Here is a 26,097-nt window from a genome sequence, read left to right as displayed (position 1 = left end):
GGGAGCTGGGTCGCCCGGGCTCGCCTATGACAATAACAGCAGCAGCAGTGGTGATGCTCATCTGCTGCAGGGGTTCGTGAGGAGGACCCTCTCGATGGACCCCTTCTACAGGGCTGTCGCTCTCATATTTTAACCATGGTGTATCTGATGCCTCCTTTGTATGCCTGAGGGTAAGCTTGAAATCGGTAGCAATGCCAATTCCTTCCCAATTCACTCTCTGGTGCACAACACTCAGCTTGAATTCCTCCACTTGGTACCAGACTATTCCATTTCCCGAATTGTCGCTGCGAATTTGCCAATTGCCCTCTCCTTCCAGACCAGCGGCAAGGATGGCAATAGAGACAGGCTTCCAAGCCGCGGGGTGGTGAAAACTTCCTCGGCCTAAACTCTCTGTGCTTCCGCACCCACCAACTCTCAGCAAACCAGAATTCCTTGCCCGACCCATCAAGCTCGTCATATGCTGCTTCATTCCCTCGTTGCAGGCGCTCAATAACTGCGCTCTGCTCCTCCATCTACCTCTCCTCTCAGCCATCAATTGCATTAACTGTGGAAGGGGCTTACTTACCATATGACGGCTTTCTCCGGGGAGCCGTGGAGTTAACACGGGGCAGCCCATGCTGGGCATGTGGCTCGCCCGTCCTCATCATTCCGACACCCGCATCCGGGGAAAACTGGAGTTTAATATTAATATATAATATTAGGTATTTTTAATATTAATACTAGGGTTTAATATTAATATATAATATTAATACTAGGGTTTAATATTAATATATAATATTAGGGATTTTTAATATTAATACTAGGGTTTAATATTATTCACTTAGATTTATAATCCCTTGGCTTTTTAATATTAATCCCTTGGGTTTAATGGTTGTTGCAACGTTGCATTACGACAAACATTGTCTCAATGTTATATTACATTGCAATTTATTCAACATCACATTGTGGCATTAGAAAATTGGGGTTTAATATTAGGGTTCTAATATTGGGGTCTTGATATTAGCTTTATATTATTAGAGTTTAATATTGGATTTATAATTTATAATAGGAAGGTTAAATATTAGCATTTATAATATCAATCCTAGGGTATATTATGTTGGGTTTTATAATGTTAGGGTTTTATATTAGGTTTAAGATTGTGACATCATAATGGAATAAAAATGTATCCAATGTCACGTTATGAAAAAATTGTCTCAATATGACAATCAATCTAATAATTATTGTCACAATGTTCCACTGCGTTGCAATTTATTCAACGTTACTTTGTTACATTACAAAACTGGGGTTTAATATTAGGTGTTTAATATTAATCCTAGGGTTTAATATTATTCCCTTGGATTTCCAATCCCTTGGGTTTATCAATCCCTTCAATTTAATATTAATCTTGAATATGTATAATTATTTATTAAGGTTTATAATCTTAGGGTTTATACTATTAATCTTAGTTTCGATATATTAATCTCATGGTTTATAATATTGATTGTAGGTTTAATATTAATCATAAAGTTTATAATCCCTTAATCTTATAAAATATATTTAACTTTGCATTGTGACAAACATGGTCTCAATACGATAATTAATCTAAAAATCATTGTCGTAATGTTCCATTGCATTGCAATTTATTCAACATCTCATTGTTACATTACAAAACTAGGGTTTAATATTAGGTTTATAATATTAAGATTTTTAATATTAGGTTTTTAATATTAATCCTAGGGTTTAATATTGTTGCATTGGGCTTATAATATTAATCCGTTGGGTTTATAATATTAATAATCCCTTTGTTTTATTAATTCCTTGAGTTTATAATACTATCAGTATTTTGGGTTTATTAATCCCTTAGGTTTATAATATTAATCTCAGGTTTGGTATATTAATCATAGGGTTCATAATATTAATTGTAGGTGTTAATATTAATCCTAACATTTAATATTAATCCCTTTGGTTTATAATCCATTGAGATTATAATATTAATCTTAGGGTTTATATTGTTAGGTTTTAATATTAATCCCTTGGGTGTATCATACTTAACTCGAGAATCATGTTCTACCTATAAGTGACTTATAATGAACCATAATGGATGGTAATGGTTGACCATGGAGACTAATAGTGGATGGATAACGTTAACAATATTAATCATGGGGTTTATGATATTAATCCTAGGGTTTATAATCCTAGGGTTTGATAGATTAAACTTAGGGTTTATAATAATAATTTTAAGGTTTATTATATTAGGCTTTACAATGTTAGGGTTATGTATTAGGGTTTAATATTGTGACATTGGAATGATAAAAAAAATTTGTCCAATGTCACATTGCGAAAAACATTGTCTCATTGCAACAATCTATTTGATAATCATTGTAGCAATGTTACATTACATTGCAATTTATTTAGTGTCACATCGTGACATTACAAAATTGAGGTTTCATATATTATTCCTTTGGGTTTATAGTTCCTTCAGGGTTATAATATAAGCCCTCGGGTTAATAATATCAATAATCCCTTCGGCTAATAATATTAAGAATCCCTTTGGTTTATTAATCTCTTAGGTTTATAATATTAATCCCAAAGGGTTTATAATATAAACCCCTTTGGTTTATTAATTCCTTGGGTTTATAATGTTAATTTGTTGGATTTAATAATCCCTTGGGTTTATAATATTAATAATCCCTTGGGTTTATAAAATTAAGCCCTTGGGTTTTTCCATGGGATCTTGGATAGACATTGATCTAGTTTGCTCTTAAGGCATGATCCAAGTGGCTCCAGAGACACACACAGGACAAAGAGGACTCAGGAAAGGTCAAAAATCAAAGTGTTTGGATTATGCTCAAACGAGGACCAGAGCGTAGATCTCATCATCCTGATCACGGTAGTGCGAATGATTCATCAATCCGAGTCCAGATAAAGGAGGAGCAGTGCACGCAGTAGGAGGCAACATTTTGCAGGACGAACGAATTTTCACTTTGTCAGATTTTGACAAATTTTCTATGGTTTCAGTGCTTCTCGACGCCACGAATGCAATGGAGTTATTCGTTTCTCCATTAGAGTTTTGTATTTTCGGCCACTTTTCAGTATGGAGGTGGAACCATGACTGTTGCAGAAACAGCGAGTGGAACCATGATCCTTGAAATTTTCCCGAGGTAATTTTTCTCCATGTCGGAATATAGTAAAATTTATAATCGTTGTTCACAGTTTTCTGCAGGGATCGCAATGGCGAGGGAAAATTCACCTTTTGAGTAGAATCTTTGAGGAATCTGGGGGAAATCTAAAAGATTCCTTGAGCCCCAGATTCTCAATTTCTCAGAATTCTGAAATTTGACAGTGAATTTTGCACTATTCGATGCCACAAATTTGATGGTGCATTCAAATTTTTCATTTGCTCATTTCATTTTCCAGCCACTTTTCTAAGTGGAGCGCAGGGGTCAACATTCATGTGCGAGCAGTCATTTCCATGAGATTTGACGCCGCGAGATTCGACGTGCGACCAGCTTCAGCAGCTTGATATACTTCTTCATATGGCCCTTGTATGTGAGGTATATGAAGTGTATTCATGTACTTATTTTGCTATGCATTGTGTTGCACAGATCCCTATTTGATGCTTGATGTGGGATCTTGTTTCTTACTCGATTTCATGATTCCTACTTGATGTGACGCGGAATCATCTATGTGATGTACTTGTTGTCATGATTTGTCATGTTGTGTTTTGAGATCCCTTTGTTGTATGTTGATGGGATACTCATGTTGTTTTCATGCATGTTTTCATTGAGATCCCTTTTATGCCATGTTGGCGGGATGCTCATCATGCATGAGTTTGAGTCATACTGATAGGAGTCTTTTTTGACTGAGAGTTCCTGTAGCGAACATCTCTTGGAGCCACTCCTGCGTGAGGGCATTTTCCTTGTATGATAGCGACATCATCACTATTGACAGCACTTAATGCAACGGCCCACACCATCTTAACACTGAGGCCCAGAGACGTAGTCCCTCCTGGACGAACTCCATTATCAACATGTTATGTTTTCATGTGCTGATGATTGTCATGTTCCTCTTCTTTACAGCATGCAGATGTAATCATTTATGTTCTTTTAAAAATGCAATTTAACACATCACGAAAGTAAAAGGTCTTGGAAGGGTCCTTTATCACACACGGACCTGGATCAAGTGGTATCAGAGCGGTCTTTGCATGGATGTGAAATGCAGCGTGAACAATGGAACATGCAGCGACAGAGGATGAAAAAGCGATGTACGAGACCATGCTCAAAATTTCCAAAAAAGTGGAAATATTGTATGAAACTCTACAGAAAGGGACAAAGGAAAAGGAGCGATTGCAGCTTCAGTTGCAAGCCACAGGAGAGGTCATGGAAGAACTGAAGCACAACAACCAAAACCTTCAAACAGAGAACGTTGAATTGAAGATGCGTCTGCATGGAGAGAAAGAGGAGAAACATAGTTTGCTACAACAACTGCAAGCAAAGGAAGAGGCCTTGGAAAAGCTGTAGCATGACCCATGTGAGGTAAAAAAGTAGTTCTCCTAATTCATGTATGTTTCCTGATGATGATTTCGCTATTTTTGAAAATCATACCATAGGAATTGGCTCCAAACTATTGAAGAGAAAGGGGTATCAATGAAAAGGCTTCAGCGTTAATGGCCAATGCATTGTCAGCCCCATCAAAGTAGAAGAATTACCCCGTCAGGCAGGACTTGGGTATGTCAGAAAGGAAGTTGGGGAATGCGCTGAGACAACTAGAAAACCACCAACAACAGATGATGAGAAGCCCTCATCAAGTCTTTCCAAATCGACAGAGGAGGTAAAATATGTTGATTTCCTTTCAATTTCGTCTTCACATAGTATGATTTCTATTGGAGATTTGGGGATCCCAATTACAGGGACAAACATGAGGCTTCTTACCAGGACAAGGCATGAGGAGGAAAAAGAACTTGATGTTAATAACAAAGTCATAACTCAAACATTAGAGGTTGTGCAGAAACATCAATTTTCAAGCTTGAGATACACCGAGGGAGAATGCTCAAAGGTGTCAGATTCTTCTAAGACATCGTCGAAATCGTCGAGGAAAGAGAATGATGGGAACACATCCCCATCATCCCATGGTAGTGGCTATTGCAGATAAAGAGCTGAGGCAAGCTCTCATTGCCATACTTACACCAGAGACGACAAGGAACGGTATAACCACTCTCAACATTCGTATGTTCATTTCAATTATAATCATGTTATTTAATGATGAACGTAAAACATGGCATCAAAAAACATGTACCTTTTGTGGATTACATAACCATAAATTTTCTAAGTGTTGGAAAAGAATGGAAACACACAAAAGGATGAGGCATGAAAGACCCTCTCAACAGTAGATAAAGAAACATGTTAAGCAGATCTAGAGGAAGAAAACCTATTGCAGTCATTGCGATAGAAATGGCCATCAAAGAGCCACTTGTTGGAGGCTCCATCCAGAGTACATGAACCAGGTGAAATGATTGACAATACCATCACAGGGTGATCACCCGCTCACCTTGATAAGTGAAAAATGGTTTCTAGACATGTTAGCGTTTCATGGTCGTACTTTTGTAAATCATTTGTTGCATTTTAAGATGTAAAAGTGATGATGTGTGTTCCATCACTTGTTTGGCAATAATGATGTCTGGCCTTATTTTCAGTTGCATGTTGAACTATGAAAGTGATGTCGTGTTTCCATCACTTCTCAAAACAAAATAGTGTTTGGCTGTATTGTTGTCAATCATGTGTTGCAGTGATGATGAGTTTTCCATCACTTGTTGAAGCAACAATGATATGTTGGCCTTGTGTTCATCGTTGTGGTATTGTGCCCATCTTGATGTAAACTTGACCACCGATTATGTGTTATAAACTCGTGGAAATTGTGGGACGCTTGGGTCATTAGTTGGTCATGAAAGTCAAGCATGTAATTTGCAAAACAATGTACTCCAGGTTGCAGAGGTTGCAGGTGTCGTCTCCTCGCTTAAGGCTCTGAAGAATAAAGGTGAAGGAGATGGAAGTCAGGCCTTTTAGGACACTTGTGATGCAGACAAGGTACATAAAAGTTGCAGATTGTTTTTCATTCTTTTGGAGGACCAAAAGCTCCTCAGTGGGAAGGATTGATCCAGGTGGCTCCAGAGACACATAGGACAAAGAGGACTCAGGAAAGGTAAAAAATCAAAGCATTTGGATTATGCTTGAACCAGGACAAGAGCGTAGATATCTTCATCCTGATCACGACGGTGTGAACATTTCGTTAGTCCGAGTCTGGATAAAGGAGGAGGCAGTGCACGCAGTTCAAGGTAGCATTTTGCAGGAGGGCCGAATTTTCACTTTGTCAGATTTTGAAAATTTTTATATGGTTTCAGCACTTCTCGGCGCCACGAACGCAATGGAGTTGTCAGTTTCTCCATCAGAGTTTTGAATTTTTCAGCCATTTTTCAGTATGGAGGTGGAACCATGACTACTACAGAAATAGGGAATGAAACCATGATCCTTGAAATTTTCCCGAGGAGGTAATTTTTCTCCATGTTAGAATATAGTCAAGTTTATAGTCATTTTTCACGGTTTTCCACAGGGATCGCAATGGTGAGGGCAGATTCACCTTTTGATTTTCATATTTCCAGTCCACCCACAGACCAAAATATTTGAGGAATCTAGGGGGAATCTAAAAGATTCCTTAAGACCCAGATTCTCAATTTCTCAGAATTCAGAAATTTGACAGTCGATTTTGCACTATTTGACGCCACAAATCTGATGGTGCATTCAAATTTTTCATTTTCTCATTCCATTTTCCAGTCACTTTTCTAAGTGGAGTGCAAGTGTCAGCATTCATGTGCGAGCAGCCATTTCCATGAGATTCGACGAAGCGAGATTCGACGTGCGACCAGCTTCAGCAGCTCGACATCCTTCTTCAGATGGCCCCCGTATGTGAGGTATATCCAGTGTATTCATGTAATTCTTTTTTTATGCATTGTGCTGCACAGATCCCTATTTGATTCTTGATGCGGGATCTTGTTTCTTACTCGATTTCATGATTCCTGCTTGATGTGACGCAGAATCATCTATGTGATTTACTTGTTGTCATGATTCGTCATGTTGTGTTTTGAGATCCCTTTGTTGTATGTTGATGGGATACTCATGTTGTCATCATGCATGTCTGCATTGAGATCCCTTTTATGCCATGTTGGCGGGATGCTCATCATGCATGAGTTTGAGTCATACTGATAGGAGTCTTTTTGACTGAGAGTTCCTGTAGTGGAACATATCTTGGAGCCACTCCTGCGTGAGGGCATTGTCCTTGTATGATAGCAACATCATCTCTTATGTACATCATCACTATTGACAACACTTAATGTAGTGGCCTACACCATCTTAAAAACAAGGCCCGGAGACGTAGTCCCTCCTGGAGGAACTCCGTTATCAACGGCTTATGTTTTCATGTGTTGATGATTGTCATGTTCCTCTTCTTTACAGCATGCAGATGTATTAATTTATGTTCTTTTAAAAATTTAATTTAACACATCACGAAAGTAAAAGGTCATGGAAGGGCCCTTTGTCACACTTGGACCTGGATCAAGGCACTCCTTGATGTGAAGTCACTGGTTCAATTCCTTACCCCAATCGAGGTGATATATTGGACATGTTGAAGATGTCCTACCAAGCTTACAAAAGAAAAAAAAAACCTTGGGTTTATAATATTATAAATCCCTTAAGTCTATTAATCCCTCTGGTTTATTTATCTATAAGTGACCTATAGTGAACCATAATGGATGGCCATGGTTGAGCATGGAGACTGATACTAGATGGTTAGGGTTAGCAATATTGATTATATTATTATATGTCGATGATTTGGTTCTAACAAGTGATGAGAAGATGATAAAATCTTGCAAATAGGATCTTACAAGATAATTCGAGATGAAGGACGTGGGACTCATGCATTACTTTCTTGGTATGGAAGTTTGGAAAGGAGATGGGGAACTGTTTGTCTCTCAGGGCAGATATGCCAATAAGATATTGAAGAAGATTCACATGGAGAGCAGCAAACCCAAAAAAACTCCTCTAGCAGGTAATTGGAGGAAGGAGGATGCTACTTTAGGTGAAGTAGTGGAGGTTACTATTTATAGACAGCTTGCGGGTTCACTAATGTACTCATTGAACACATGACCGAACATATGTTCTGCAGTTAACCAGCTTAGTAAAGAAATGGTTAAGCCAACCAAAATCTTTTGGAAGGCAGATAAACATGTGTTGAGATGCCTCGTAGGCACTTAGTTTGTTCTTTGGTATAGACGAATAAAGGGCATGAATCTTCAAGGCTTCATAGATGCATATTGGGAAGGGATTCCATCTAACAGAAAGAGCACATTAGGGGGAATCTTCAATATTGTATCAAAATTTTTTTCTTCGTACAATAGGAAGCCGAGAGTAGTTTCACTCAGTTCAAGAGAAGCAGAGTACATGGATGCTTTTCAAGAAACTTGTGAGGCTATCTGGATAAGGAAGATCCTTGTTGGGTTATTTTGTCAATAGATGGACCTTATAGTGTTTTATTGTGACAATCAGAGTTGTAACAAACTCTATGAGAATCTAGTTTTTCATGATTGGTCCAAGCATATCGACATGTAGTATCACCATCTACAAGATTGTGTGCAGAGGAGAATCATGTTGTTAGAGTACATTCCTACAAAGGATCAAGATGTAGATATTTTGGCAAATGCATTTTCAAGATGAAAATTTTCTTTTTACAGAGGCAAGATCGGGGTAGAAGATAATCCATTTCTTGTTGAGAGGGAGTGTTGAAAATGCAACAAAAAAATAGTAATTTAATTTTTTGCTTGAATTAAATTGGGAATAAAATTCTAATTCCACATCTCATGACAACCTGTAATTGCTAACTAAGTTGATTTAACTTAGTTGGCTCATTTAATTTGAGCTGAGGGTCTAACTATAGTTATGTATAGTGGCTCCTACAATTAGGAGCACTAGTTGATTTTATTTTGGGTTGTAATTGTTTAATTCAGTCTAACTGAGTTAAAGTCAGTTAAACTAGTTCCAACTGATGGGGGAATTAGTGGGATGTCCAGTAGTGGGGTTTTGCCTACAGTAGTGGGGTGTTTCATGAAGTATAGTGGGTTATTGCCTAAAGTGCAGTGTGGTGCTACCTGTAGTATAGTTGGGTGTTCCCTGAAGTGTAGTATAGTGTGGTGTTGCCTACAGTCGAGTGTGGTCTTGCCTATAGTGATCAACCAATAAACAAAATATTCACTCATAATTAACTCATGCATACCAGGTCAGAGAAAGATCCAGTTGAGATTGGAGTTCAAGGACAGTGTACTATGAGTTGTAAAATCATCTAAATTAAGTCGATGGTGCATGCAATCAGAAAAAGTCCTATGAGGATTGATCAATTCATAATTGAGGAATTTCCTAATTAAATAGAGGCTAATTCCTTGAGGAAAAGCACAATGAAATAGGGACTTGGGAAAGAAATAATCTGGCTAAGTATTAGCTTGAATTTTTCTAGGAAGCAGTGAGATAGATAAAGATAGTGCAGAGGTTTCTCAGGCTTGAGAAAACCATTGTAATCTTATCAAAATTTCTTATTAATGCAATATACAAATAACATGGGTTTTTAGCTATGGCTTTCCCCATAAAATATTTGTGTTATGTGTGATTGAATTCTTTCTCTTATATTCTTCGTGATTTCATCGATCGTTGATTGTTTCCGCTGATGAGTAGAGTAGATTCAAGTCAATTGTTTTAGCATATTACAATTTGTAGTTTGAATCTACAAGATATTTCTACACCATGCAATTCAGAGAATACTCCCTACCGAGGAGAAATGTTTTAGAATAATAGAAAAATACCAAATGGCAATTCGTTGGGAAGGTTTTGATAATTTGTCTTTCTAATTTCTCGTTCCATAAAATGTTCAATTTTGGCGTTTGTGTTTTAACATAATATTGCAACAAAAGATATATGTTGGATATCGTATATCACTATATTGTATTCTATTGATTAATTTGTTTGTTTAATAAAATAATGGAGATCCGATTGCATTATCATCTACATTTTCATTTAACCCTCTTTTTTTAGTTAAATGTGTGAGGTGGGTTGTTAGGAAAGTTTGTATAATATTGTGTATTATTTGATGTATTTTAAATTAACTGAAATTTTTAAAATTTGAAATTTAATAAATGTTAGCTTTTATAATATTTGTACAATATGTAAATCATAAATTTCAAGCTTTGATTTCAAATCTTTTTCATTATTCATATGGTTTTCATATAATACTTTATATAACTATCACAAATGATGTTTAAAATGTGATTTAACCAAAATTATATAACTATCACAAATGATGTTTACACTGATTTAACCAAAAATATTAATTGGAAAATTAAAAAGTTATACAAATAAGATTATAATTTAAATATTTATTATGTGATATTGTGATGTATTGAAATGTGATGTGTTGTGTATTTTGATTCTATTTTATTAATACCCAATCATAGGTGAGTTAATAAAAATAAATTTGTAAAATTGTAAAAATACAGTCATCATAGCATGGCCAAAGAGCCATAGAAGTCTTTTATTGTTTTTTCTTTTTAAGAATTCTAGCTTAATTTTGTAATTTTTCTCTTTGATTTAATGATTTATTTTGATGTTATATTAATTATTTAACTTGTTTAATTAATTTGATTTAAACTTGTGATTTAAAAAATAAAAAAATTTAACTGCATCTTTGACATTTTAAATTTATATGGATCACATTCATATGGTTTTTCACATAATAGGATATGTAATGGTTTATAAATTTCATAATTTATACAAATAAGATTTTAAATTTTGTATATTTTGACAAAAAGTTACAAATGATTTCATGAAATTGCTTTCACAATTTCATGTGAGATGGTTAGTATTTATAATCATTATTTAAAAAAATATTTGATTAAAGTATTTACAACTTTTGTTATTTGTTATTACAAATTAAAGTTTCTTATTATTAATTATTTAATTGGGGAAGTGAAATAAGATTAATTTTATTTTAAATTTCAATTTTTTATGGATTACATTCATATGGTTTTCACATATACCAACCACAAATGATATTGAAAATTTTTAAATACAAATTAACAATTGAAAATTTCAAAATACTGTCACCATTGTCCTATTGAAGTTGTAGTATCTCCATTCTATGCATAATACTGTCACATTCAATCTATTAGGCCATATTGGTTCCTGTTAATCTGCAAATTATGTTTTGTATATATTGACTGGACCTATTTTCTTAGCAAATGATGTAATACTTGCCATTATATTTCTTATATAATACTATCTAGCTTTTTTTGGCTTGAAAATTTCAAAATTTATACGATTTTAAATTTATATATTTTGGTACAAAATAAAATTATTATTAAAACTTTAAAGCTAAGTGACAGGTATCAAGAAATGAAAATAGATCGAAAAAGGTAAATGGAATTGTTTTGCAATTTCATACATAATTAGTGAAATCTATAATGGATTATTGTTTATTGGATTTTAAAAAATATAAAATATTTAATTGTATGCCCCATCAACAAAGCAAATGGAAAGAACAGTGGATGGGGAGGGGAGGCTAGAAGTGCTTTAGTAAAAAGGTTTTTTTTTTTGACAAAGATTCATCATATATTAGTAGAATTTTTGTACATCCTCAAACTCTTTTTAATACATTATTAAATTTTTTTTGGGAAATTTTCACTTTGTTAAGTATTTTTAATTGACTATTTTACTTTTATTTTGCAAACAATAATTTATGATTTAGACTTCGCATTTTAAAAAATTTGATTGATCATATTATAATTATATTACATTATTTTTCATATAATAGCTTTTTATACCAACCAAAAAATCAAGTGCAAATTGTATTATTATTTTTAATGTACACACTCAAACTATATTTTAATACAATTAAATTTTTTTTGGGGAAAGATAGCATGGCCAAAGCTATCTTAGAGGAATTTCAAATTTTCAAGAATATGTTTTTAATTACTTTTAACATTTTTCTCACAACATTATTTTTTCACAAAATTAAGTTAAAATTCTTAAAAAGAAAAACAAGAGAATTTGTAATGGGGCTTTGGCCATGCTATGATGACTATGTTACAATACTTGTCTACGTAGCCTTTTACAATGTCAAAATGATAGTGAGCTCTCTAGGCTTCTCTCCAATAAAATCTTAAATCAAAATAAATAATTTTTTTTTGGGTCCAATAGTCGGAAATATGAACATGCTAAACTTGAAAACTATATACAATTTACCTTACTATATTAAAATCTATAAATCAAATGAAAAATATCCATTTATTAAAAAAATCAAATTTTTGATTTTTGTCCAAATATTACAAAAGGCCTCTATTAATTTAAAATACACCAAATAATGCACAATATTATATATAGGCATACAATCAAATATTACAATACACAACTTAAATCATTTTTATTTTTTTTTATTTTTAATTTTTCAACATTTTAAATATCATTTGTATTTTAAAATGTAAATTTAAAATCTATATACATATTTTTATAATAAAAATACAAATTTACATTTTCATAATCATATAACATAATCTTTTTTTACAAATATTTTTAAAACATTAAATCCCAATAACATTAAATTAATTTAAAATACACCATATTACACAAGAAGTTATGTGTATAATCATTATTATCACAACACTAACATAAATAAGTAATAAGATATTAATTATATAATTTTATGAGTTAATTTTCATAGTCATTTATGTTTGGTTTATCCATATCAAGTGAAAGTATTGTCATTGTGAAAAGAGATAAGTATACTCAATCATTTTTACTTTTATTTTCCAATTAATATTTTTTAATAATATTTTAAACATCATGGTGGAAGTCAAATTTTAAAATGTAAATTTAAAATCTATATACATCTTTTTATAATAAAAATACAAATTTACATATTCACAACCATATAACATTCCATTGTTTTACAAATATTTTTAAAACATTATATACCAATAACAATAATTTAATTTAAAATACACCATATTACACAAGAAGTTAGTGTATAATCATTATTACTATCACAACACAACATTAATTTTCATGGTCATTTGTGTTTGGTTTATAAGATATCAAGTGAAAAGTATTGTGAATGTGAAAAGAGATGAGTATACTCTAATCAAATTTAAAATTTGAGGTTGGATTTCTTTTTCAAACACATCAATTAATTTTGAGTATGTTTTGTTAAATAAAACAAATTTATATTTTTACATTGATTTGTGGTTGGTATAAAAAATTCAATTAATTTAAAATACACCAAATTATACACAATATTATATGTGTACAAACAAAATACACAACACAAAGCATTTCAATACATCACATTATTACATTATAACACAACTTAAATAAATATTCAAACTATAATCTTATTTGTATCACTTTTTATTTTTCCAATTCATATTTTTGGTTAAATCACATTTTTTCAATTAATATACTAAAATATTTTTCTTAATATATGATAATTCTGTGCCCAAAAGCCTTTGCCAACGCAGTCCCCTCCTTTGTTCTTTCCATCTACCTTTTTGATCCTGACCTTCTTGATCCCTGCATACAATTAAAAGATTATAATTTTGATAATAAATTTATTTTAAAATAATAAATAACAAAAAATTAAATATTTTTTTAAAAGGCCATCAAAATCATAGTCCATTAAACATGCAGTATGAAATTGCAAAACAATTCCATTTACCTTCTCATATATAATTTGAGTGAAAAAGCTTCCCATCTATTTTTTTATACCTGTTTCATATGATAAAAAGCTTTACTGTTTTAATAATAATTTTATTTTAAAATAATAAATAACAAAAACAATTAATTAAATACTTTTTAAAATAATGATTATAACTAATAAAAATTTCACTCACCATTTCACATGAAACTGTAAAAGTAATTCCATCTCCTCCACATGAAACTATAAAAGTAATTCCATCTCCTCATTTATAACTTTTTGTCAAAAACCCTAAAGCTTTCCATCTATTTTTTTATACCTGTTTTATATGATAAGAAATTTTACTGTTTTAATAATAATTTTATTCTAAAATAATAAATAACAATAAAAATTAATTAAATACTTTTTAAAATAGTGATTATAACTAATAAAAATTTCACTCACCATTTCACATGAAACTGTAAAAGTAATTCCATCTCCTCATTTATAACTTCTGGTCAAAAGCCCTCTCTCCATCCACTTGTTTTATACCCGTTTGATAAAATAAGAAAATTAAACTTTTAGTTACAAATATGCTATTAGATCATAAAAACAAAAACAAAAAAAATATCCTTTCATTGTAAATTTCACCAGTTATCGCATATCAAGTAAACAGAGATAAAATTAGTTATTATAATTCCTGCCTGGAAGATACTTTAGGAGCCATAGAATGGCCATTTACGCACCTCAAGATTGACTGTCAATCAAGGTAAGCAACTTTGTAGCTATATGGATTTGGATAGGTATATTTTAAGTAAAATGCAAAATAAATAAATAACAAAAAACATTAAAATAAATTAATTATGTTAAAGAAACATGTTAACACCAATTGATAACGAATTAGTGATAGAAAAACATCAACTACCAAAAACGCTTGCCAGATTCTCTGATTGGCCATTGCCCTCACAGAATATCAAAATATATTTAAAACATGTGTTACATTCATGTGCCACACACTCTGAGGGGAGGTCATTGGGCTCACACAAGTCACTACAGCTGCCTGGCCTCTTTGAATCATGAGGGAAGTAACTCAGTAAGTTGATGGGAGAGCGATCAAGGCCCTACAGAACAAGACAAACTACTGAATTGAGTCTGTCAGTTGGGAACCAAACCCATTGTACAATTCAGTATGTTTTACATATGGTACATCAATTGACCTGTACCATATTTGATCAAACTATCTATCAAGTCCAGAGGAGCTTATTATGCATGATTAATTTGATACTTTGAAAAGCTACACAACATTCAAAAAAGATAAAGATATTTCATTGTTGATTATACAGGATGAATATAGTGAATTTCCATCAGAGGACATGTGCAATTTACCTTCAAGAACAATAAAAATATATTTTTGGGTTGCCTGGAACAATAGAATATTCCCCCTACAGGTATCTTATGATATATATCAGTTTGGAGAGCATCAGACTGAAGATATATTTCAGGTTCCTGGAAGAGTAGAATATTCCCCATACAGCAGGTATCTTAAAGATGAGAGAGAAATAATAGTAAAAGAACTATTGGACATGTATCAGATAGTGTCTAGTAAAAGCCGCTGTCTATCCAGTAGTGTGACAGATCGGTTTGGGGAGCATCAGACTGAAGATCTGAAGGTTGCATGTTCGGTCCACACTGGCCACATTGTATTTTTGTAATTCATTCTTTAAAAGGTTTGTTGAACACTAAAGCGATAAATGAAGGCAATACAGGGAATTACTATGACAAAAGAAAAGTTCATTCCTGTAACACTCAAGCAGGCATCTGTCAAATACTGTAACAGAAGGTGAAACTAAATGACTTCATTAGTAACTTAAGTTTGTCTATCCAGTAGTGTGACGCCTACATTTGGAGAGCATCAGACTGAAGATCTAAGGTTGCATGTTCCGTCCACACTCACCACATTGCATTTTTCTGTAATCAATTCTTCAAAAGGTTTGTTGAACTAACTAGATAAATGAAGGCAGTCCAAGGAACTACTATGACAAAAGAAAAGTTCACTCTACATGGCAAACTGTAACACTCAAGCAGGCATCTGTCGAGTACTTGTAACAGAAGGTGAAACTAAATGACTTCATTAAGAACTTGTATGTCTATCCGTAGTGTGACACCTAGGCTTGGAGAGCATCAGACTGAAGGTTGCATGTTCGGTCCACACTCACCACATTGCATTTTCTGTAATTCGTTCTTCAAAAGGTTTGTTGAACTAAATAGATAAATGAAGGCAATCCAAGGAATTACTATGACAAACGAAAGTTCACTCTACATGGCAAACTGTAACACTCAAGCAGGCATCTGTCAAATACGAGCATCACACTGAAGGTTGCATGTTCGGTCCACACTCACCACATTGCATTTTCTGTAATTCGTTCTTCAAAAGGTTTGTTGAACTAAATAGATAAATCAAGGCAATCCAAGGAATTACTATGACAAACGAAAAATTCACTCTACATGGCAAACTGTAACACTCAAGCAGGCATCTGTCAAATACTTGTTACAGAAGGTGAAACTAAATGACTTCATTAGAAACTTAAGTTTGTCTATCCAGTAGTGTAACAGCTAGGTTTAGAGAGGGTCAGACTGAAGATCTGAAGGTCCACACTCACCACATTGCATTTTTTGTAACTCATTCTTCAAAAGGTTTGTTGAAATAAATAAATAAATGAAGCAAATCCAAAGAATTCCTGCGACAAAAAAAAAGTTCACTGTACATGTCAAACTGTACCAACTCAAGCAGGCATCTGTCAAATCTTGTAACAGAAGACTGGCTCTCACAGACTTTTGAAGTGAAATATGATGCCTTGAGCACTGACATGAATACTGTGGTCAGGCAAAACCAGTAGCCTATTGCTTTTCAAAGTAGAAATTGATTCACAAAGAGAAGCTTTTATGCATCTATGAGAAGGAAATATTGACCCTTATGCATGTTGTCGAAAAATTCAAGCCATATTTATCCGGACAACACCTCAAAATTGGAACAGAGCATGAAACTTTGAAGTATTCATTATCCCAATGAAATTTTAGTGAACAAGCAGGAAAGTAAACTACAAGGCTTTTTCTTTGAGATTCAATACAAGAAGGGCATAAATAATGCTTCAGCCGATTTCTTATCTATGCTATCTATCACAGAACTGGGATGGAAAAAAGAATTATTAGCTGTATGTGCAAAAGATGAGAGGGCAGCTGATAGGCTACAAAACTCCAAAAAAAAACCTAGGAGGGCAATGGATATGCATTTTTAGGCAATCTGATTTTTTTATAAGAATTGCACATATCTAGTACCGAAATCTATATTTTAACAAGGCAGAGATAGAAGAATGCCAATCCTCAACTGCTGTTGGTCAAAAGTTGACATTCCAGTGGTACAAGGACATTCCAAGGATCTGGAACTTCTCATGCAAGCTATTCAATCAAAGTCCTGATAAATGAGGGTATTTAGGCATTGCATAAGTAGCAACCTCTTGATCCACCAGCAAAGATTGACCATCTTAAACCTTGCCCTAAACTTGAAAGACTTCTCGATTGGAAAGAAGATGACAATTCAGTCTCTGTAAATTGCAATGGTTTTCAAATGGGAAAAAAATTTACCCTAATTAAACTCGAGTGGATCCAAATGATTGTTCATGGGAGATAGACTGTGAATCAGAACTACGCATTGGTATATCTACCGCGGCACAGACACCTTGTTTGGACATTGTAACAAAGTTACAAACCATGCAAATGACCAATTATCAAATCAAAATACTGAGTGCTAGAGACTGATAACAAAGTGACCAACCATTTATCAAATCAAAACATTGAGTAGCGCAGACTGATCACTAAGTGACCAATTTTAAATCAGAGGGAAGATACACAACCGATTACACTGATTAAGAAAACAAACAATACCATATACGTATACATAGAAACCCCAAGTACCCCAGATATAAGTTATAGATAAAGTTTACTGTTCGTCCCCACAGCAAGCTATTCATAGAGCAATCCTGACACCCTTTCTTTGTGAAAAATCTAGACATTTCACGAGAATTGTGTGCCATAGAGCAGCCCAAAAAGTCTAGACACTTGATCATGATTAATCGTGTGAGTCATCAAATAAAAAGCCTGCTAATAAAGTCATCAAGCCTTTCTTCCAGAAAATTATAGACACACGCATCAATAAACCGTGTATTCTACGCTGCAAGACATGCTGAATTGGGTCTGTTCTGGTTAATAGCAATGTGTCAGCCCTCCATTCCTAATTATTGGGTGCACAATAGGTGATCGTGTCAATTAAAATCTTCTCACCATTGGCATCCAACCAACCAGAATGACCAGGTTCATCTGAATGTTTACTGGCCAGATGCTCTTGCACCCTTTTCCTCCCCATCCAGAATACCCCTCTTGCTCATAGCTTCATGGGCAGATCCTTTTATTTGACATCCACTTTCTGCATTTATTTCTCTTAGTTGAAGGGAAAACCCCAGAAGAAGGGATAGAAAGTAGATAACCAACACCAACAGTTTGGTTTGACTGCTCATAATACTGGCTCAGGATACCTCATAAGATAGGTTAAGAAAAAAAAAGTTTACAAGGGTGTGTTACAGCACCTTACTGGTAACATCATCCTCCTACATCCATGCTCATTTCTGGCTCCATATTTCATCTACCTCACTGGTGGATTTCTGACACCTTTAAAATCCCTTACAGGCTCATTCCTAAAGTAGATTTAAGGATAAATTTTAAATTAATTGAATTTCTATCTTACTGATTTGATTTCTGACACCTTTAAAGTCCCTTACTGGCTCACTCCTAAAGCAGTTTTAAGGATACATTTTAAATCAATTATAATAAAGTCAAAAGACTAAAGGAATCTGACTCATTCCTAAAGCAGTTTTAAGAATGCACTTTAAATCAATTATAATAAAGTCAAAAGACTAAAAGAATCTAACTAGTGAATGTACCCTAGGGCCTACCTACATTACGCTCCTATGTTATAATTGTACAGACACTAAACACAGTGAAGGGACCCTGTTTAAATGCTCCTAAGTTATGACGGTATATAGACACTATATAGTGGCATTATAAATATTCAGAAAGTGCGAACATTTTTACATTTTCTTTGTCCACTTTAGCAGGAGATGGACTATGAGTTGGGATAAGAGTTATCCACCATGGTTGGTTGTTATAGGATGGGGAAAAGAATATTTGGGTGGTTTCCTTTTGGTGAAGTTTTTCTGCACTAACTTTGTACCTTTTAGGAGGGTTAAATCCTTTCCTCAGCAAACTCATCAATGGATAACCGGGCACTTCCTTGTAAGTTATGAGGGAACCCCCACCACATTGCTTTAGGGAAAAATTAATAAATGGAACTTGTTAAAGGCATAACATATATGGATGGAATTAGATAGATAAAAATGTACTTGTAATTCTTATAATGTTGTTGAACAGAGAAAACAATGTTGTTGAACAAAGAAAAATGGATTGTTGTTTGGGAGTTGTTTGATGTAAGAGAATATTTTCTTTGGTTTGGAGATAGGTTAATTGCTCTAGCTTTGACTACTTCTACCCCTAAAGGGAGATTATCAACAAATACAGGATACTCCAGTTACCAGTCTTACTCTCTAAGACTAGTTGTTATTGGCATAAATAAACACAATAGAAACATAAGGAATGAGCTGGGTTTCTGTCCATCTAAGATCAATATGCAAGGGAATGCAAAGCATAAATGCTAGTGTATTACTCTCTTAAATTGAAAAAACCTAAATGGCATTTTTATGGGCCTGGGTTACAGAAGACTGAATAGGAAGGAAAATGTAGGAAGTACATTTCTTTTCAACCTTTTCCAAACCATTTATGTAGGGATTGATTTTGGAAAAAACTATACTAATTTGCTTCAGGTTAATATTGTGTAGAATGAAAAGAAAGAGCTTAGGGTGAACTACTTATTAGAACAAATCACATACCTAGGATTTGTCCCACCTTAGAGTAAACAAAGGTGCAAACCCTTGTCAAGTATTTGAACCTTCTTTCCTTAGCTATCCTAGGTAGGCCCCAAGCACACTTTGTGCCAGTTCACTGTTATAGGTAATAAAATGGTTAATAATCTGACTAGTGTAAGCTCAACATGGCATGGATTGTATGTCACTCAACTAAACAAGAAACATCCAATAACCAAATTTTTTCTACAAGTTTAAACATTAGAAGGTTTTATGCTAACAACACCAATTAATTGTTGCAAGTCACTGAATGGTTAATAATCTCACTCCAAATAAGCTCAACCTATTAGTTTATAAACTCAACATGGCTTGGACTTCTGGTCAGTCTTTACATTTTAAATGTCCAATAACAATGCACAGAGGAAAAAAAAAACTAATAAAATTGCAATAAAATTCTACTTGCATATTGAACTTCTACAAAATAATAATAAAATAAAAATAAAACAAAAACATACCAAAAACAAACAAACAACATTGAAAAAAATTGAAGAATATTCTGGAAATCCCAAAATTTTCTTTAGACTGGAGCATTAGAGGGTTTTATGCTGATGCTAAATCAGCACCATGCACGAGCCCCACTTGGATATGGTAGTCAGACTGAATATTAATGCCACTAAGCATTATACTACTTAATTCAGTAAGGTTAGCACTTACATTATTAATCTTACTAAGTTTATACTACCATTAAGGTGAAATTACAGTATTCAAGTGGAGAAGTTCAACCAGTAACACCAGTTATACTCGCTCTTTATCAATGAGTACGCTCTAAAGTCATATTACTCTTGATTACCTCGTATGCCCATAGTATATAGTTAAGGTAACTAATGGGCAAATTTGAATCTTAACCAGTACAATAAAGCTATGACATAAACGGTAGAAATACAAGAGTTATGTGATATATAAAGCATCACTATTCCGAGCCTTACAGGTACCCTTAATTAGCTTGCGTTAGTGTTGTAAAGGTTTTATCTTGAGTGACTAGAGCAATTGACTGGCCACTAGCCCCATGGTTTATATTGTACTCAGTCGATACTAATATATTGTAATCTAGTCTATGCCCTTGGTATTGTATTAATTGGCTATGATATGCATGTAATTAAAGCATAGTTTGCATGTGAGCTATTATACATAGTACTATTGATTAGTGGGGTTATTTACAGGTCATTTTATTCAGTCTTGTTGACCTGAATCACGGCTACTATTCATTCTAGAGATTGGTATCAGGGTAAGGTGTAATTCTAGGCTAATCTCAATTACTAAACCATATAATAGTGTGAACACTAGAGCTCAATTAACATAGTAGCAAGTGTTATACGTCACAAAACAGCTTAAGCATACTAAGAACAAGCTGCATATAGGGCTAAGAACTCACTTATATTCCATGAAAACCGGTATTACACTCTGATCACTCACCACGTAGTAGTTCTATTATCTCATGTAGCATTATCTAGAAGAATATTTGCTAGTTTACAAGTTGCTTATTTATCTATATAATGATGGACTCATACAGGGTAATAATGACGCATTTACGAGTAATATGCTGGTAGCTTAATTTTCTTAAGTGTACATGATAGCATCGTAATTCAACTCTTAACATACCCTTAGTTATATGTCTAGTTAATCCAAGAATTATTTGTACTACTCGCCTCTACAGGTTGAACTTCTACAAAAAGTTTCTAACAAGAAGACTCTGGAAACCCCAAAATCTTTTTTAGACTTGGTCATCAGAGGGTTTTATGCTGATGCTAAATCAGCACAAATATGTTGAAATTTCATAAACAAATATTCAAAAAATAAAACCCAATAAATAGTACCAAAAAAATAAAACCCAAAGAAATTGAAGAACCAAACACATCACAGATTATGATCTTCTAGAAACAATTTCTAAGAAGAAATTTCTGGAAACCTGAAACCTTATTTAGATTTGAACACCCTAACACTAAATCAGTCTCAATTTATTGAACTTTGATAACAATACTCAAAAATTAAAACCTATTAGGACATAAACAGTACCAAAAAAACTAAAGACAGAAAAACTAAACCCATCAAAGATTATAAAGTCTTTCCCAACCAAAAACCAGAGACATAGAAGAACCAAACTCATCAAAAATTATAAAATCTTTCCCAACCCTTACATGCAAATGAAATTGGGAATAAGAAGCTTTTAACTAAAACCATATAAACCATAGTGCACATGTATCTAATCCCTAATCTTATGAGATAGGAGAGAAACCAAAAAGTTAACGTTAATCTCACCTGTAATCTCAAAAATACACCTCAGCCTTGTTTTCCCACGACTATTTATTGGTCATCTAGTTCTTCACCTGCACCTCAAGAGAAAACAGCACAAGTTAATCTAAAAGAAAAAAATATGATAAAACTTTCGGTAAAAAGCATTAATCTATCCATGAGATATTGAAATACAATTATGTCATCCTAAAATTCAAATAATATAATATTACTATCAAAAATTTAAATAACAAATAATTCAAATAACATAATATTACTATCAAAAATTTAAATAACAAATAAATAAAACAGTACCTACTTTCTCAGTCTTCAGAATTAAATCAATCATCCCGTCTTATGCTCATTGCAACATCGCCCTCCCTCTTAACCAAACAAACAAGTACCAACCTCTCAAACCAGAACCAAAAGAACAGCAAACAAACCCAAATCTAAACCAACCAGGAAAAGAAAATAAACAGAAACAAAATAGATTAAAAAAAAAAATGCAGACAGAAATTAAGCATGGCCATGCTCCAGGAAGAAAAGAAAACACAAAGTATCAAAATGCAACAAATAGCAAAATCTGTCCGGCCCTTCGGTCTAAACCCATCAAATTCCAAAATCTGTCAGGCTCTATTATCTAATTTGTTCTATCAATCTCCTTCTCCGCCAAGCTCCAGATAAAAATAAGAAGGAAGCAATAGCATGTCAGAGGATCGAATCCCGGCGAGTGGAGGATCGAGACGGAGCAGCCACAGGCCGCCGGGGCTGACGCTCCCCATTCCCCCGCGCGAAGAGCCGTTCGCCTACAATGCCGTCCCGGTGCCCTTGCCATTGCCGTTGCCACCACCGCCTCCGAGACCGGCGGTGGCAGCGGAGCTGAATCCGTCGGAGCTGGAGAAACTGGGAATTCTGGGCTACGGCAGTGAGGGCAAGGTGTACAAGGTTCGGCACAGGGCAACCCAGACGCTGTACGCCCTCAAGGTCGTCCATGGCAACCACGATCTTTCCACCCGTCGCCAGATCGTTCGCGAGATGGACATCCTGCGGAAAACCGATTCCCCGTACGTGGTCAAGTGCCACGGCGTCTATGACAGGGGCGGTGAGATCCAGTTCGTGCTGGAATACATGGACGGGGGCTCGCTCGAAAAATGCGGCCGGATGCCCGAGCCCTTTCTTGCCGCCGTCGCGAGACAGGTTCTCCACGGCCTCAAGTATCTCCACGCCCACAAGATCGTGCACAAAGAACCCCACCATCTCTCCGATCTTCTGCTCTCCACTCTTGCTCTGTCGGCCAAGGTAGCAAATGAAAGGCCAGAATTCTCCACTCTGGCTCCTGCCGGCCAGCTGAGCAAATGCCTACCATCTACCATCTATCAGATACTCTCCAATCCGCCGCTAGCATGCGCACAGAGCCCGATGCGGCCTTTGACATTAAAATGTGTATTTAAAATATGATCTGCATTTTTTCTCTCTTTCACATCCGCACAGAACCAATGTGACCGTTGAAATTAAAATATGGCCTCAAAATATGTACATTGAATTGTGCGCCATGTACTTGCAACGTGCTTTTATTATTTTTTATAGTTTGGAGTTGTCTATTTGTTACTTATTTTGAAAAAAGTTTATAACTAGCAATTGTCTCAAAAATTGGGACAAAGAGAGGCCGATAGGATTATTAAATCGGAATTGTTGAATTTTTCTAGAAAAATTAAGGTGATTAATAACAAATAAAATAACCTTATTAATTTTTCTAGAAGAATTAAAGGGATTAGTAACAAATAAAATAATTTTACTAATCACCAAACTAATCTAACTTCATTCCTATGCGTCCATCTCATTCCCAAATATTCCAAAACATTTCTAAAAATGGAAATTCGAATTAAATTCAATTGGAATGATTATTTCTTTACATTTAAATACACTGCTCCCGAATTCATAAATATGGCATGTCAGAAGGAGATAAAACTAATATTATATAAACCACTGTTTTACGACCAGGCCGAATCAACTCGGAAACGGCCGAGTCATACCGAGCCGTTACCAAAATGTGTGACCAGGCCAGCAAACCGGCTCGGTTGACCGAGTCAACTATGACTCGGCCGAGTCATCCAATGACTCGGCCGAGTCATCCAATGACTCGACCGAGTCATAGTTGACTCGGTCAACCAGGCCGAGTCCGTATTGACCAGGCCGAGTCAATGAAAGACGGCTGGGCAGCGTAAAAAATAAATTTTATTCACTTTTTTTTGGATTTGTGGTAAAGTTAAAATCAGTTTATGGATTCCAAAGGGTTTAGGTAAATTGTTAAGTTCTTTTGGGGTCCATTTCCCCCTCCCAAACCCTATTTAAGACAGCCAAATGCTCTCATTCACTCACAGCAGTCTTATGCATTTGAGTGAGAATCTTCTTTGAGAATTAGTGAGCAGTTCTTCAACTTGTTTTGGAGCAGCAGTGAGGAGTCTTGGAGGAGCATTGTAGCTGGAGTGAGGAGCTTCTTGGGCAGCCATTTGGAGCAGCATTGAGGAGCTGATTTTTGGAGCAAGCTTGAGGAGGCAGTTTGTGCCTGGAGGTATTTTTTTCCACCCTTACAAATCTGTTTTTGCTTAGTAAATTTTAGGTGCATATCAAGAAAGCTTAGAGAGTGTTTTTTGTCAAATAAATGAACATTGAATCAATTTTTTTTTTTTTTTTTTTTTTTTTTTTTTTTTTTTTTTTTTTTTTTTTTTTTTTCAGATTGTCTTCTTAGTCAAAAAATGGCACCTAGAGCAAAAGATCCTGCTTGGGCATATGTTGAAATGGTTGATAGTCAGATGTGTTGCAAGTTTTGCCATAAGAAAATTAAGGCAGGTCCTGGGGGGATTAATAGGCTGAAACAACACTTGGCAGGGATTAAAGGCCAAATTACTGCATGTCCCTCTGATGAAATTGGGGAGATTAGAAAGAATTTGGTGGAAATCTTTGAAAAATTTAAAGAAGATAAGGCTAGGCAAAAAGAGATACAGGATGAAATTGGGAGGAAGAGGGAGATACAAAGAATGATGGCTACCAACCCCCACTATGATTTTGAGGGTTCTTCCTCTATCCCTAAAACTGAGGCATCCAACCCTTTCCGTTATGTTCCTCCCTCTTTTGGTTCTGTTCAAGATAAGGGAAAGGGTAGAATGAAGGGTGATGTGACTATCAAAAGTTATTTCACTACCTCCTTTCCATCAGATGCACATGGTCCTGAAGTTAGTAAAGGTCATATTCAGCCCACTTTAGATGACCATTGGAAGAAAGAATTGAGGGAGACTGCTTGTGACTACATAGCTAGATGGTGGTATGATGCTGATATCCCCTTTAATGCTGCTCGTTCACCATATTATGAGCCTATGTTTGATGCCATACATGCTGTTGGAAAAGGCTTCAAAGGCCCTAGTATGCAAGAGCTAAGGTGGTTTCGTTTGCAGAAAGAAATTCAATCCATTAATGAGTATTTGCAAGAGTTCAGGGACTCATGGGCAAGAACAGGGTGTACCATCATGTCAGATGGATGGACTGATCAAAGAAACCGTACCATCATAAACTTTCTTGTCTTCTGCCCACAGGGAACCATGTTTTTAAAATCAGTTGATGCATCTGATAAGGTAAAAGATGGCCACTTGTCGTTTCAGCTATTGGATGAGGTTATTGAGGATGTGGGGGTGGCTAATGTTGTTCAAATCATCACAGACAATGCCTCTAACTATGTTCTTGCTGGTAAACTGTTAGAGGAAAAACACAAGACCATCTTTTGGACCCCATGCGCTGCACATTGCATTGACCTCATGCTTGAGGATATTGGAAAATTAGATTGGGTCAGAAACACTGTAGATAATGCCAAAAGCATAACAAAATTTATCTATAATCATACACTGGTTTTGAGTCTCATGAGGAAACACACTGGAGGCAAGGATATTATTAGGCCTGCCATCACTAGATTTGCTACACATTTTTTGACATTGCAATGATCAATCTATGCTTTCCCAACATAGAAACTTGCAAAAGATGTTTTCCAGTGATGAATGGAATCAAACCAATTGGTCTAACAAACCAGAAGGCATAGAATTGAAAAGGAAAG

General features: G+C 34.7%; 1 protein-coding gene across 15 annotated transcripts in view; it reads right to left on the bottom strand.

The window, feature by feature from the left end:
• Nucleotides 1-13,603: 13,603 nt before the first annotated feature.
• Nucleotides 13,604-26,097, bottom strand: part of LOC149144371 (uncharacterized) — a 177,327-nt gene continuing 164,833 nt past the window's right edge. For 2 of the 15 annotated variants that reach the window (XR_016265238.1, XR_016265243.1), the window contains 5 exons: nucleotides 22,023-22,090; nucleotides 14,203-16,475; nucleotides 13,955-14,077; nucleotides 13,780-13,829; nucleotides 13,604-13,634 (listed from right to left, as the gene is read on the bottom strand). Coding sequence is in view for 9 of the 15 variants with exons in the window: in XM_089453065.1 (XP_089309191.1) it covers nucleotides 22,704-23,252 (549 nt within the window). In the remaining 6 variants the exon portion in view is untranslated. Of the gene's footprint in view, nucleotides 13,635-13,779; nucleotides 13,830-13,954; nucleotides 14,078-14,202; nucleotides 16,476-22,022; nucleotides 22,091-22,310; nucleotides 23,618-26,097 lie in introns of those variants that run through there. The other 13 variants (XM_089453065.1, XM_089453068.1, XM_089453064.1 and 10 more) reach the window with 13 other exon arrangements.

Source organism: Pinus tabuliformis, chromosome X (assembly GCF_031772625.1).
Source record: "Pinus tabuliformis cultivar Carrire ecotype Pingquan chromosome X, CPIR1, whole genome shotgun sequence".
NCBI lineage: Eukaryota > Viridiplantae > Streptophyta > Pinopsida > Pinales > Pinaceae > Pinus > Pinus tabuliformis.
Note: the sequence above shows the minus strand (reverse complement) of the source record. Positions and strands in the feature narration are given on the sequence as shown.